Source organism: Lycorma delicatula, chromosome 2 (genome assembly GCF_047948215.1).
Source record: "Lycorma delicatula isolate Av1 chromosome 2, ASM4794821v1, whole genome shotgun sequence".
NCBI lineage: Eukaryota > Metazoa > Arthropoda > Insecta > Hemiptera > Fulgoridae > Lycorma > Lycorma delicatula.
Genome location: NC_134456.1, coordinates 106,431,883 through 106,446,862, shown reverse-complemented (window position 1 = coordinate 106,446,862; position 14,980 = coordinate 106,431,883). Strand labels below are relative to the sequence as shown.

General features: G+C 27.6%; 2 protein-coding genes across 2 annotated transcripts in view; one reads left to right on the top strand and one right to left on the bottom strand.

Annotated features, from left to right (window-relative positions):
- The window catches only part of LOC142320229 (uncharacterized), a 214,176-nt gene that overhangs the window by 80,763 nt on the left and 118,433 nt on the right, over positions 1-14,980 (top strand). The window lies entirely within an intron of this gene.
- The window catches only part of LOC142319070 (epidermal retinol dehydrogenase 2-like), a 119,246-nt gene that overhangs the window by 34,110 nt on the left and 70,156 nt on the right, over positions 1-14,980 (bottom strand). Inside the window, exon 2 of the mRNA XM_075355932.1 lies at positions 8,109-8,292. Within this exon, the coding sequence (XP_075212047.1) occupies positions 8,109-8,282 (174 nt within the window). The 5' untranslated portion in view covers positions 8,283-8,292. The remainder of the gene's footprint in view (positions 1-8,108; positions 8,293-14,980) is intronic.

The window sequence follows — 14,980 nt, the reverse complement described above, 5'->3', positions numbered from 1 at the left end:
TCTATTAAATAGTAAAAAAATAAGTCTTACTTATATTCACTCCTATGGAGATTAAAAAAAAGTGATATCCTGCAAAATTTGATCCAATGGGTCCATGTCGATGTTCCGTTGGCGTCACATGAATTCGCGTAAATAGAAGTCTAGCCTAGATCTTGATTTACCACACTCCTTGTGATTTCCTCTTTTCGCTGTTATTCCCGTATATACGAAATACTTTTTTAATTATCTGAAAATTTCCGCGGATAAACCATCCTCACAATATATTTTCTCCTTGAAAAGAGATCTATAAATTTTTACGTTCAGACTTTTCCTGCCTATTAATACTGGGTTACGGAGTAACATGTCCGCACATATTTCCTTACGAAATTTTTTCCAAGACGTTATAGAGGCACTACCTGTGCGAAATTATTTCTCTACAAAATTTAAAACTGTATATTTCCTACTCAATCCGTATAGAAAATAAACAACAACTTCCAGTTTCAGTTTGCTGAATTGCAGCCAAGTACCACTGCTCAAACGAACAAAATTGCTAAATTTGACTTTACACAATGCCATTTATTTTATTTCCTGTCGCTTAACAAAAGGATATTTCGTGATCCTATATGCAAAAAGCTATAATATGTAAAATTCTTATGGGTTGTAAAAATTGAACAGAATGTTCTTTATCTGGCACCATCACACGAATTAAATTAATCAAACTCATGTCGGATGAAAATAATTAAATGATAAGCAGACGTGATAAGGTAACTAGTGATAAGCACAACAAATTTAAGCAGTTCTTGATTTAAATTAATTATGAGCTAGTACACAGCCAGCAATATAATTTTAATAAGATAAATTGAAACATAATTACTTCAACGACAGATAAATAAACATTAACAATTTAATATTGTACAAGCAGACCCGTGCGAAAATTTCGCAACTTGCCTAGGTTTAGTTTATGTAACTTCGGCTTTGATACGACTAATGGGTTAAATATTTAATAAAAATAAAAACAAATCATGTTAACTGCAGTAAAAATTTATTTCTAAACAGAGGAAAAATTAGTACAATGATTGAAATGTTGCAATGACTAACTACACAGTATTAGGAAATATGAAAAATAGACCATCAATACATAAACACAAGATGTTACTAAATTCTGGTTTTATCACAGTGAAAAGAAGGTGACGCGTCGGTGATGATTGAACGCATCAGTAAGCCATTGAAACAAATTTGAATTTTAGTTAATGTTTTTGCACTTTAACATTTTTCGTCTTAAATCTGTTTTACACAGAGCCGGCCAATAATTCCTTATTCAGCAATATTACATTTTTGGGGGTTTGAATTGATGATATCTTTTAAAAAATGCAAAATCATTGTCTTCATTTAGCATATTATATATAGCGATATTATTATCACACAATCCATAAATAATTTACAAAACGATATTAGTAATTGAATAAATTAAAATTAAAGAATTTGTCCGCTTTCAAAATAAGACACTATTTTATTAAAGAAATTCTAACTTAGAAATTTGTGTGGTACATGAAAAATATCAATCTTTTCATTAGTCCTAGCTTGGAGAGGAGGTAAAAATAATTTTTTGGGTTCAACTAAGAGCTCATAAATAACATTTTTCCCATTTGGAGTTAAGTTGTCTCGTTTCTTTCAATCTTTGGTAACATAACGTTTATCCCTAGCTCGGCTGTCCCATTCGTAAAGAAAACACATGTACTTAGTATAGCCTAACTGCATGCTTAACAAAATAGCTATAACTTTAAAATCACACATATGTTCCAGCTATGTTTTTTATAATTTATTTTTTCAAGAACGTCTTTCATCAAATTGTCTCTTTCAAATTAATACCATAAGCGATTGGCATCGAAGGATATTTGTTACCGTTGTGTAGTAGAACCACTTTTAAAATATACTTGGACTAATCTATGAAAAAGCGCCAGTCCTCAGGTTTATGAATTTGTCCTAAGTGCAACATAAGGTCATCAATATTTGTGTACTAAATCAAATTATTTTCATCAATAAAGTACTGAGAAAGTTCTTTTTGTCGGCTTCAAAAGCCCGAAATTTTTGTATTTTTTTGAAGTAAATTTCAACATTGCAGTTTTGACCCTAACAGTTCAGCTTGATTTTTTTGATAAATTTAAATCCCTAACCAAGTCATTTAATTCACCAATATGTGGCTTATTGGAAGATAATTCAAAATCAAAATCGTTGTTATCTTCTTCAGTACTGCCTGATTCTTCATCGCTGCTTTCGAAACATACATTCATAGGTGGTTCAGGAACTGGAATAATTTCGCTGTGAGGTACAGGCCTGATTGCAGATTGCAATGAAGAATATTTTACAGTATGTTTAGATTTTTAGAAATTTCCGACACACTTGTTAATTAAAAGTAACAATCGGTTACGTGATCCTTTGGTTCAGGTCAAACCATAGGTACACCAAATGGCAAAGCCTTCCGAGTACCTTTCAACTATCCTCTTAAATATACAGAACAATTACTGCATACTTTATGAGAAGCCCACGTCTTATCCTGATCACCAATTTTACACTGAAAGTGCAAATGATATGCTTTTTTTATTAAAGGTGTAATATTTTTTCTATTTGATTTTGCGGTAAAATCACCACATACATAACAAAAGGCATCCACATCATTAACGCAGTTTCGAGGCATTGCACTGTTAACAAAGTTAAGACAGCAATAAGACTGAAAAAATCAATTCATTCCTAAATCCAGTGCTTAATACAAACAACACAGTTGTGTTTTCAGGTACATGTTTTGATCTGCGCAGACGTGATTAATCTTGTCCATGAAGGCTCACTCTTCAGTAATAGATATGATTTATGATAATGTAAGATATGATATGATAAGATAAGACATGATAATGTGTGACTACGTTGTGATTTTATTCTTGGTCTAATATTGTTTAATTATAGCTTACAAATTATGTTATCAAAATTCAACAATAAAAAATGAGCTAACAAAATACAATATAGGAGTTAAAATGCTAACTATACGTTGAAAAATAAAAAAAATCCTTTAATTAAAAATTTTCAGACATGGGTGATAGAAAGATTCTGATTTCATATTCGTTTTCAGCATAAAAAAACAGACTAAAATCATGTATCGCATGTTAAGAAACAAAAATTATGTTTACCAATGTAATTTATTGAATTAGATATTATTATTTAAATAATATAAAAATAACAAAAAAATTTGTTTATTTTTGATAATTCGAATGTTAAATATTTCTGTAATAATCACAAATGTATATAAAGAGTGTCCCAAAATGAACTAATATTTTTAATTTTCCGCCTTTTTTTTCGCGGTAAAACCAGAGCAGAGATATTTATATGCTGTTATCAATAAACAATGATTAAATTATGGAGAAGTACATACTTTAACAATGCGTAGAAATTGCAAAAATAACAAAATAAACGAATTTTCTAAAAAAAAAATCACTTTAGTGGTGAGGCACATTTTTTTTTTTTACCGGCTGTGTCATAAACAAAATTGTCAAATTTGAGGATCAGAAAATCCGCCAAAAATTGAAGAAATTCCTTTGCATTCTCGGTGGGTCACGGTTTAGCGTGGGTTTGAGGCTGGGGGATTGATTGGATCTTACTTCTTCAAAAATGACGATAGGGGTTTCGTTACTGTCAATGGAATTTGATAACGTGGGATAATTTTAAACATTTTACGGCCTAAAGTTAGGCCATTACAACATGCCACGCTGCCAATGAAACCATGAAGTTATTGGAAAAAGAATTTAATAGTCTTGTTATCTCGCAGCGAGGTGATTCGAATTGATCGCCAAGGTCACGTGACTTGACGCCGTTTGAATCTTTCTTCCTATGGGGTTATCTTCAGGACAAAGATTACATTAATAAACACAAGCAATTAAGGACCTCAAAAAAGAAATTTGGCATAATATTACTGACATTTCCCAGCAACAATAGGTTTTGGAAAATTTTGTCAAATTAGTGAACATGTGCAGCCAAGGCTGGAGCGCTCATTTGTCAATGTTTTGTATTACACATAACCTTCATGTCACTAGTTTCTAATACAGCAAAAATGAAATTAATTATAAAATAAGAAATGTATTTTATTACAAAAATTAAAATGTCACTCATTTTGGGACACTATTTATATTATGTTATTAATAGCTGAATTTCACTAGAATTTTGTTAGATGTACGTAATAAAAAGCAATATAAAAATAGTCTGAGATTTTTTCCCTCAAACGTAATGACATTAAAATAGCTTAGTGATATTAAAATAATGCATTTATAAAGTATAATGTAATGAAGTTGTTATTTATTGTTAATTCATGGATAATATTATGTTAATTGGATTATTTCTACCGTAATAAATAATCTAGCTAATAGCATCTGTTAAAAATTATTTACTTAACGTTTAACATATTCTTCCTGTAATCTCAATGTTAAGACCTTTTATAAAAGATTTCTACTTCATTAAAACTATGCAATATAGTAATTGAATAAAGAACAATTAAAAAGTTATAACATAGAGAAGTATATTTGCCATTTCAGTCAATGATATAAAATTAATAATTTAATTCAAAAGAATGAATGTAAACAAAAATGACAACAAAGTTGTAATCCTTTTCTAGGATTGGTTATTTTGTATTATAAAGTGGAAAAATAATAATTATACGTGAAAAAGTTACCTAAAACTAGCGTTGATGTAACCATCAGCTTTTTAAATTTTTTCTCCATGTAACATAATTACAGATTATCATTTTTAAATTACAAAAAAAAAAATCTAATTATTTTAAGCAAATTTATTTGATTTTTAATTATATTATTTACAATTGTTTTTTAATTATTAAATTTTTTAGTATGATGGTCATTTATATACATTATATACTTCCTAAAGCGAAGTGTAAGTGTAGTAAAAGCTCAAGTAACTGTAATCCAACTGTAAAACGTTTTTCGTAATCCTTCCGTCTAAGCCTGGTAAAATGTGTGACAAGGTAAAAAGAAAAAAGTAGAAATATTTCTCATTTAAAGGTTTTAATTTATTAACTAATAAAATTTTAAGGAATATTATTTCATAAATTCTACTGAATAGAAATAAAGGTTTTTTAATATATAAACCTATTAATATTTATATATTAATAAAAATAAAGATCTAGATATCAAATTTAAGGAGCTCTACTGGTTATTAGGTAAAAATTCGTATCTATCCCTATCAAACAAGCTACTTTCGTACAAGTAATTATAAAACCAGGTTTGGACATCGGAATCCAACTCTGGGATACGGCGAGTACCAGCAATATAGAATTATTCAGCGTTTCCAGGATTAATTTACGAGATGCATTGCACAGGGACCATGATTCGTAGGGAAATACAAAATTCACGAATATTAAGGATTACCATGTGTTCGAGAGATAGTCGATCGATTTGCGATCATATAAACTATCTAGCTGTTAACCTCTCAGACAATGGAGAATATGTAAGGTGATTAAAGCGAGTACATGTTCTGGACCTAGAAACCTAATAATGATGCTCAGGACGAGGCCTCTCTTCTTAAGTTGTGCGTCATCAAAGTACTTATTTTACGTTTATGATCATTTACGTCTAACGTTATATGTTCCTATGTTACCATTTTTATTTTTATTTTGTGGTTTTATTCGTAGTACTGGACATATAGCATGATTTCTAGCTCATTACTAGCTGGACTGGTTAGATTTTATCAGTGCTTATGCTACCTTTGATTTAATAGATTTAATGTCTAGAATGTATTAATGTGTTTTAATATCTACGCCATCTTTGATTTAATATCTAGAATGTATTTATTTAAGGTGTTTCAAGGAAAACTTCTTTATAACGTAATTATTGTCGTGTAATTTACTTATGGTTTCTAATTTACGAAAACGATTGTAAATATAATTTGAGATACGAAAAAAAGCATTAAAGTTTACTGCTTGTATAATATGTAAAGGAAATGACTAATTAATATTGTATTTATAGTTTAGTTGTCTTTTTTCTTTTTCTTGTTTAGCCTCCGGGAATCAGCGTCAGGTATTACAGGATGAATGAAGATTACATGGGTATGAGTTTAAGTAAAGTGTAGTCTTGTATAATCTCAGATCGACCATTTCTGAGATGTGTGGTTAATTGAAACCCAACCACCAAAGAACACCGGTATCCACAATTTAGTATCCGCTTTAGCTGTCTGGCGGTAGCTAAAAGTAGATAGAAAAAAAATAATTTTTCGTAATTCTAAAATACAAATATATAGAATTAGACAATGTGTCATTGAAGTTAAAATCTGGAATTTAAAAAAAAAAAACTTGATTAGTTATTTAATTATAAAATAAAACACGAAAGGTTTACATATGGTTAATAAAGCTAAAAATTCTTTTAGAAATTTATGATTTATTGTACATACTGTCGTATTTAAAAAAAATGTATTTCATTATTCTTTAAATACGTTCATTAACAAAATATATTAGCATTATTTCAGGGTATCTGAGACATTCTATTTTTATTTCTTTTTTCTTGCCGAAGTTTTGAAGAAATGTACGGTATTACTTTCGATCGCATGGTGGGAGGGGAGAAATCAATATTTTTTACGTTTTAAGGTATGAGGAGTACGAAAATACCATTCACTTAAATTGTGGTTTTCTTGTATATTTATATCCCTATGTATAAAATTTTGCAGCTTGAAAATATCCAAAACTACTAGATTAATTTCATTGAAATTTAATCTTATCTGAAGTTGGCATGTGAAAATTTGATAAAGATTGTTTGAGTCGTTCTTGAGTTACGCTTAATTTAAGGTTGAAAAAAGATTTGAGCGGGGAAAGTTAGAAATGTGGTTTGCTATGATGCTGCCAGGTTTGATCGTTGATATTTCTTTTTATAAATGTATTAATAACTTACCAATAGATAGTAGCACAAGATTATTAATTTACTAAAAACAAAATTTTAAATAGAAATATTTGAACATATAATTTTAAACATCGTATTTATTTTATACAAGAAAAAAGATTTCTTTTAATTATTTCATTAAACTACGGTTATAGTAATTTAATTTTGTTATAAACTTAAAAAAAAAGAAAAAAAAGATTATAGCCTACCTCTTTTAAATGAGAGAACTTTTTTTTGTAAAATTTTAGATTCATGCACAGAACTGCGCAAGAATTTTTTATTCTTTTTATAACATCTCTATAAAGTTAAATATTGTAAAATTCGTAGATTAATGTAAATGCTACCGGATTAAATTATATACATCTGAATTCGTTAACGATTAATCAAATTTTTATATTCTACTGATCAATTTTGCATAACTGTGTACCTGAGTGTGTGTGTGTAATATTCCGACAAAATAAATTGACGGAGAAGGCTCCCTCATAGGGATCTCAGAAATTTAAAATGGTCTCATATCATTTAAAGGGTCTTGAAAATAAAGCTTTTGATGTAAAAAAAAAAACTTCAGGCTTCATTAACCCTATCAAAAATGGTGACCTGACAACGTATGAGGTGCAATTTAAAACGTTTTAACTATCCCCAAGGGGCTTGAATGTGCTGGTCTCATACAGAAAAATATCTTTATATTGCAAAAGGAACATTTACTAAATTTAACTTTTGTTTGTTTAACTATTGAAAAGTTATTTAAGTGTTTCCACATTTTATTAAAATTCTGTTACATTAACATACATATGTAAATATATTATATACGTACACGTGAATTATAATTATTCTGTAATCACTCTGAGCAAAAGTAATCACGTTAAAAATAAATTTAAAACATATCTCTCTGATGTTGTAAGACAAACATAAAATATAACATGGTCTTCAGCATTCTAATGAATTCTAAAATTAAAATGAGATTCTCTGTAAGGAAAATAATAAATTTAATATTATACTTTTTATTTCAAAGTATGAAGAGACTTATAGGGTGATGCTTTTCTTTTCGGACACCTGTTATTCAATTATATTGTACAACATATGCTATATGTAGTTGTATTATTTATCACAGGTCATACAATATCAAAGATGTATTATTATAAATTGTAATATATCATGTACTTCTTTTATTTAGAAAAATGAATTTAAGAATTCCTACGTTTTACTTACCAGAACGTGTTGACCTGTAATCATCTTTTCAGGCTTTGAAACAATTAAATACATGAGTTCTTGAGCAATGTAGTATACATTTAAGACAAGTGCCCATAGTGTGGCAAGTAATATTTTAGCTATATGAATTGCATCGCTGCAACCTCCACAATTTCTATTAGTTTCTTCAACCATTTTAGGTTATCTGTAAACCAAGAATAAATAATATAAATAAATTATCTATTAGTGTGTTATTTAATATAACATAATAAAAAAATAATTTTGTTTGTAAAACTATAATTTCAAAAATATAACTTCCGAGAGACTTTAATTACGAAGGCATTCATTTTAAATCTGATGATTTGAGAGGTGGTGTAACGAGTAAGATTCAATTTAGCCTTATGTATATGTATTTTACAGTAGTGGGCCGAGAAAAAAGTCGGCTAAAGTATAATGTATAACTAACATAAACTCATGCCAAGAGTAGTGTTTTTTGGCGGATAATTGCTAAAAGATTTTCCTTTTTTTACGACTAAATGAAATAAAAAGAAATGATATATCATTCTAATATTTATAATATTTTCATATAAAAGAATAAGAAAACTATTAGGAAAACTTCATGTAAAAAAATAATTTATAATCCCGCATCCCAGAATCTTAGCTCAATTCCGGTAGTAGTTTATTTATGTCGTTTCCCTACAATTTTTCTTGTTGTCATAAAATAGAGGTTTCTTACAGTTTACTTTTTGTTGGAAAGGCTTTTCTATATGGGAAATAAATTTTTGTAGGTCTACCCAAAATTTATAATTAAAAATATTGTAATTAAAAAATTAATAATAAAATCGATTTAAAAAAATACTGAAAAGAAAAAAATGTCCACTCCTTTTTTTAAATTAAAGGATTTGAAGTGGACGCCATATTAGGATTAATTAAGTTTAATATTTACTTGTTTTTAATTTTTCACTGATTTTGTTTTTCTAAAGTAACACTGTTTTTTATTATTTTATAAAGATGCATGTATTTTGTTTTTATATTGAATGTTATCCCTACTAGGAAGAAATAAAATTCCATGTGGTGTTAAGAACCTAACAGATAACCGCCCTAAGACGTAATGATTAATACGTATCTATTGACCATTTTCATATATTACGTAGTAAAAGTAACGTGTTTTGCGTAAAATTATACTCTATCTAAACTTTGACCCCTTGAAGATGCTAGCCTTGCTAAAACAAGTTTTAAAAGATTAAAAGAGGTCATGCGATTATTACTCAACTGAATTTAAGAACGCTTAGTTGAAAGAACACATGCGGTATTAAACTCTACTACAAAACAAAAACCAAAATAGTTTTTTAAATACTTCCTTGTACATCCTTAAAAAAAATAAAAAAATAGTTTTTATCAATTTATTTTTAAATTAAAGCATATTTATTAAATTTTATACTTTGTACAACGTCTCATGATAATTAATACTGTTCGATAACTTTATTGGTCAATCCTATCTCATTTCCTTTTATTCATTGTTAACTACATTCAAGTAAAGGTTAAAAGTTTTTATGTTGTTTTCAATGAAACACGAGTATTTCTTACTTATGTGACTCTTATATTCTATCTATTGTTTAAGATGCTTTTATCAATATTTTTAAAAAAGCGATTGATAAATGGTTCTGTAAAAAATAGACAAAATTATGTTTACGTGTTCATCGGATTAATTTGAAACCAATGTATAAATGTATACATGTATAAATGTATAAATGTATGTAAACCAATGTACTATATATATATAGTTTTTTAGTTTATATAGTATGTTTTTATATATAAGAATTAACATATAAAATACGTATTTGTTTATAAAATAATTTTAAATTCTTTATAGATGATTTTACTTTTAAAATAGTAATTTTCAAATTAAAAATATACTAAAAAAAATTTGTAAAAAGGTAAATCTTGTTTCCTGACCATTTTCGTATTTAGAAAAAATGTTTGATTCAATATGCGGACAAAGATTTCAAACACACCATAAAGTAATATTTTTGTAACTAAGGAGATCCGAACCATAACGGATAGTGTTTCATGTTTATAATTCCTAGTATCACTTAGTTTCGAAATCTGAACCATCCTAACTTTAATATCACTCTGTTTACGTCTTCACATATACAAAATTCTGTAAACACGATTTTAAAGTTTTTTGTACAAGCGAACTCAAGATTATGAATAATGTGATAGTACAACTTTTAGATCGTTTGTAATACTATCTCTCTGTTACACAGTATAATAGTGTAAAAGTAAAAACATACGTTAATGAGGTTTTGTTACAAGATGGCAATGAATTTTATAAAATACACCTAAGCTGATACTCAATCTCACCATGGGTTGAAGGAGAATAACATCCATCCACTTGCCCGATTTTCAAAAGAATGAAATATCTTAAATACCCTATATACAAGAGCTACTACACCAAATTTCGTTATCATATATTCAATCCATATTATATAAAACAGTTATCAACCGAGATTTTTGATTTTTTTGTTTATTATTTGAATTCGTAGAACATTAAAACGTTGAGAAACAAAATCCAAGGAGCCATAACTTTAATCTATTGAAATATTTTATCTTATATATGGTATATTATAATATCTGGAAAACTAAAAATGTTTCTTGAACAAAAAAAAGAATTGTCAAGTTTGGAAGAGTTTTAAATTTTAGAAGATTTTTTATTTCATTTTCGTATGAAATATTGTTACTTTATTAATCTGTTTTGTTCGTATATTTCTTGTACTCGTTTAACAAAATTCACTCTTCCCTTATATATCAAGAAAAATTCCTTATTTTCAATAACATTTTCATTTTTATGTAGGCCACAAGAATATCGAATTATTTATGTAATTGTTCTTAAATAGGATATAATAAAAATTTTAGACAAAGTAATCTTCTCCTACAAGTTTTGTTCCAGTCGTCTAGACGGTTTTTTGTCCAGTCGTCTAGACGGTTTTTCGTTCATGCTTGTATAAATAAAGAACAAAAATCATCATAATTTACTTATTTTTTCAAGTGAATATATATATATATATATATATATATATATATATATGTATGTATGTGTGTGTGTGTGTGCGCGTGTGTGTGTGTAAAATGCAAAGACATCACGTAATGGAAAATAACTTGTTCAGAAAAATAATCAGACTTAAAAAATAATTAATTATGAATAACAACCTAATTTACATCCGACAATTTTTTTTTAAATTAACAAAAACATAAATATTCATTAAAACCCTAACATTTGATCATAACAATAAAATTAAAAAAAAAAATTGTTAAAATAGTGAAAGGGAAAGATAAAATCTACAATATTTTTATGCGGGTATTATTTTTAATTTTCTTTGATGATTATGTGTATTAAAGAGATTAAATTAAAATCGTACAATACTGGTTGTCATAGGCAGAAGTATCCAAATAGTTTATATGTTATCAAGTAACAAAAACGTTATCCGCAATTAACACACGAATTATCCATTTATTTTTTAAAAATTATTATCTACGCTTTATGTAACGGTTTTATTTAAAAATTTAAAAGAAAATATAGCAAGTAGCCTGTAGTTGATAATAAGAATAAAAATTCATATATTGATCAGCAAAACTAGTAATTAGTCCATACAATTAATAAATTTGAAATAATGGAATTTATTGAAAGCTAGACCTGTCATTAGAACTTAATAAAAGTTAACAGATTAGCACAAAGCAATAATATTATTTATGTTCTCCCCCAATAAAAAAGGTTAATTTATATAATAGCAATATAAATTTAAATTTATTTTTCCCGGCATTCAATGTCTTGTCCCATTAGAGAGGCATTAGAATGAGATTGGTAGCAGCATTACCTCATTTCTAGACATGCAAGGTCTACTGGCTGAATAAAGATAATTACAGCGGAACCAGTACAATTATATTTAATACAAATAAACGTATCATAAAGTTGTATATTTTAGATAATTTCATCACTTTATAAGTTTTCTTTTTAATTAGTAAACGGCATTTGAATATGACCTAAAAAAAAATAAATTGCATAAATAACTTAAAAGAATTTTGGAGAATTTACCATATATTTTGTAGCTATTATTTATGCTTAAATATTTCATAGAATACAGTTCGCTTAATATTTGAAGAAGTACGAATTTTTTCATAATTAAAATATTGAAAAAAAAAATCTGTTTTCATAGAATATATAATTTTTATATATCTCTTCAATTTGACTACCTGATTAAAAAAAATTCGGTTTTCCGCCTAACCTAATATGTTTCAGCAATTTTTTTTTAATACTGATACTAAAGTGTACGCATATTCCTATTAATGAATAGACACTAGGACTATGTGTACTATGTGTAGTATACAACTGTATTGTGTCCCATGGAAAGGTATATATTTTATTGGTATAAAATATTTTGACCAGCCTTCCTTACTGCTGTGGAACGAGTAAATCAATTAAAATACTAGTCATTTGATGTCTAACTTACAATCTTTGAGAGTAATGATGATGTAGATTATTCGGTCAGTTCCAGTTATGAACCCAAAATAAGCGCAAACTTATGAAACTAAATATTACCTGCATTTCAATGAGCTTGGTGTACAGATAAGCAATAATATATTTAGATTATTGTAGAAGACAACGAGAAATCAATTAATTCGTAAATTTTTCTAGTAAACTTGGTGTGGGATAGTTCTGGTTTTTGAGAATACCTATTTTGAGGCATTACTTAGCCTTATGTTGAATTGCTTGCAACCATCAGCTTATGGTTTTTATGGACATACACATTTTAGGATTAGTAGTTGAAATTTAATAAATGCGCTAATTTATTTAATAAAATTAAAATTTTTATCCTCATGATTCATGTACGATTGTTATTTTAGGGGGGAAAAAATTTACTAAGGAGAATAAAACACATTTTGAACAGCTATTATAAGCAGTTAATTACTTTTTAAAATTTAAAAAAAATAAGTGAATAGAAATTTTTAACCCTTGACCGAAATAATTTCAAAATTTCGTAAATAATCTTGTTTTAGTCCACCTGTCGTATTATTCTGGAACCAAATTTCTCTCCCGAATTGAAAATATATCTCGTATATTTCAATGGATAAAACCCCCATTTTAATGTGCTTTTAGTTAGGCACTTCCCAGCCTTAATATTTTTGAATTGAACGTTAGAAAATTTTGAGAAAAATCCAAAATCTTGCGTTGTTGAGACGAACAATCAAACATCTGGCTACAGATCAATGTCTCCGGTAAAGCCCCTTAGGGCTCAGAACGGAGGAAATTGTGTGGCGACCGGTAACGTCACAAGGTGGGGGTGTCTTCCCCTACGGGGTTAGGATGCAGATCAATGTATTATTCGGCAATAGATCTTGCCAGATCTTAGAGTATATATGCTTTAAACAACAGATAAATATTAAAAATTAAAAAAAAAAAACACAACACGACTCCCAAAAAAACATTTCTCTTTAATAGAGGACTAATATAGATAATTAAAGAGCGTGTGGGTGGCAATTTTATGTTTAGTATAATTTTCTTTTTCCGTTTTTAAAAAATTTATTTAAACATATATGCATTCTCAAATCCACTTAACTTGATATCGAATGTGGGTTTATAAGTTAAATTACGATTTTTATAACTTTAAACAATTATAATAAAATTAGAATTAGAGTTTTATTTATTGTCATTTATCATTTATTACCCGCTAGTAAGAGTGAGATAAGTGTTTTATTGCTGAATGTGTTCTCTACAAAGATGAACCATTTTAAATGCGGTTTTTATCAAATGATTAAGGCTTTCACGAAAATTATTCGAATTAAAATTTGCATCTAATTTATTTATCGAAGGTAAATTTTTTTAAAGAACTTTTGCTAGCTCTTATGAAATGTAAGTTTTGGGTACACGAGGCTCAGTAGATTTTTCCCTCAAACGAACATTTATAAACTTAATAGGTCATTTTTATTAATTAATGAGGCTGCGTGGTTATTGTAATCTATAACTTAATAAAAACGTTTTATTAAACAAAATATTCCTCTACCACTGGAATTTTTAATATTTAATTTACATTTTTAACCTATAAATATATAAAATAATATCATCTTTTCTTTGAAGTACTTTTATTTATAGTTGCATCAACAATTAAAGTTACCAGCGACTTATTAGGGTAGTCACTTGTACCGGTAAATTTATAGCATTGAACAAACTCAGGTCAACTACTCCTGAGACGTGTGGTTAATTAAAAACCCAACCCAATCCAATAAAAGTAACTACCATTTGAACCTGAAAACTTGGACTTCGGAATAAGCTGATTTACGACAACGAGTTTACCACTAGACCAACCCGGTGGATTAAAATCATATTAAATTAGTTAAAAATTAATTTAAATATTATTGAAATGATTAATCGTATTAAATATTTATACCAATAAAAAAAAAACAATTATATATATAAGGAATGGATCAAATAATAATATGTACCTAGTAAAAAAACAACAACAAACAAACCTGGTTATCCTTCAGAACATTATAAAAACCTAGCGAACCTGTTATGACCTAGCGAATATTAAAACATTTAAATAAGTGGATATCCTGTCCAAGTAAAATATAAAAAAATGATATTATGTATAAACAACTTTATCTCTGTATACCTTATAAGTAACATAATAAATTAATTAAACGTAAATTAATTAAACCTTACTTATTGTCTCTTTCATTATGTATGGAATAAATTGTTAAATAATAAGATGAATAATAAATAAATAAAAAGTTGAAACAGTGTGAATGTATTCAAAATGCGGTAAAATATTTTAAACAGTAAAGTTAACTTGTAAATAGTACATAAATTTTATTATTTTAAGTAATTAAAACAAAAA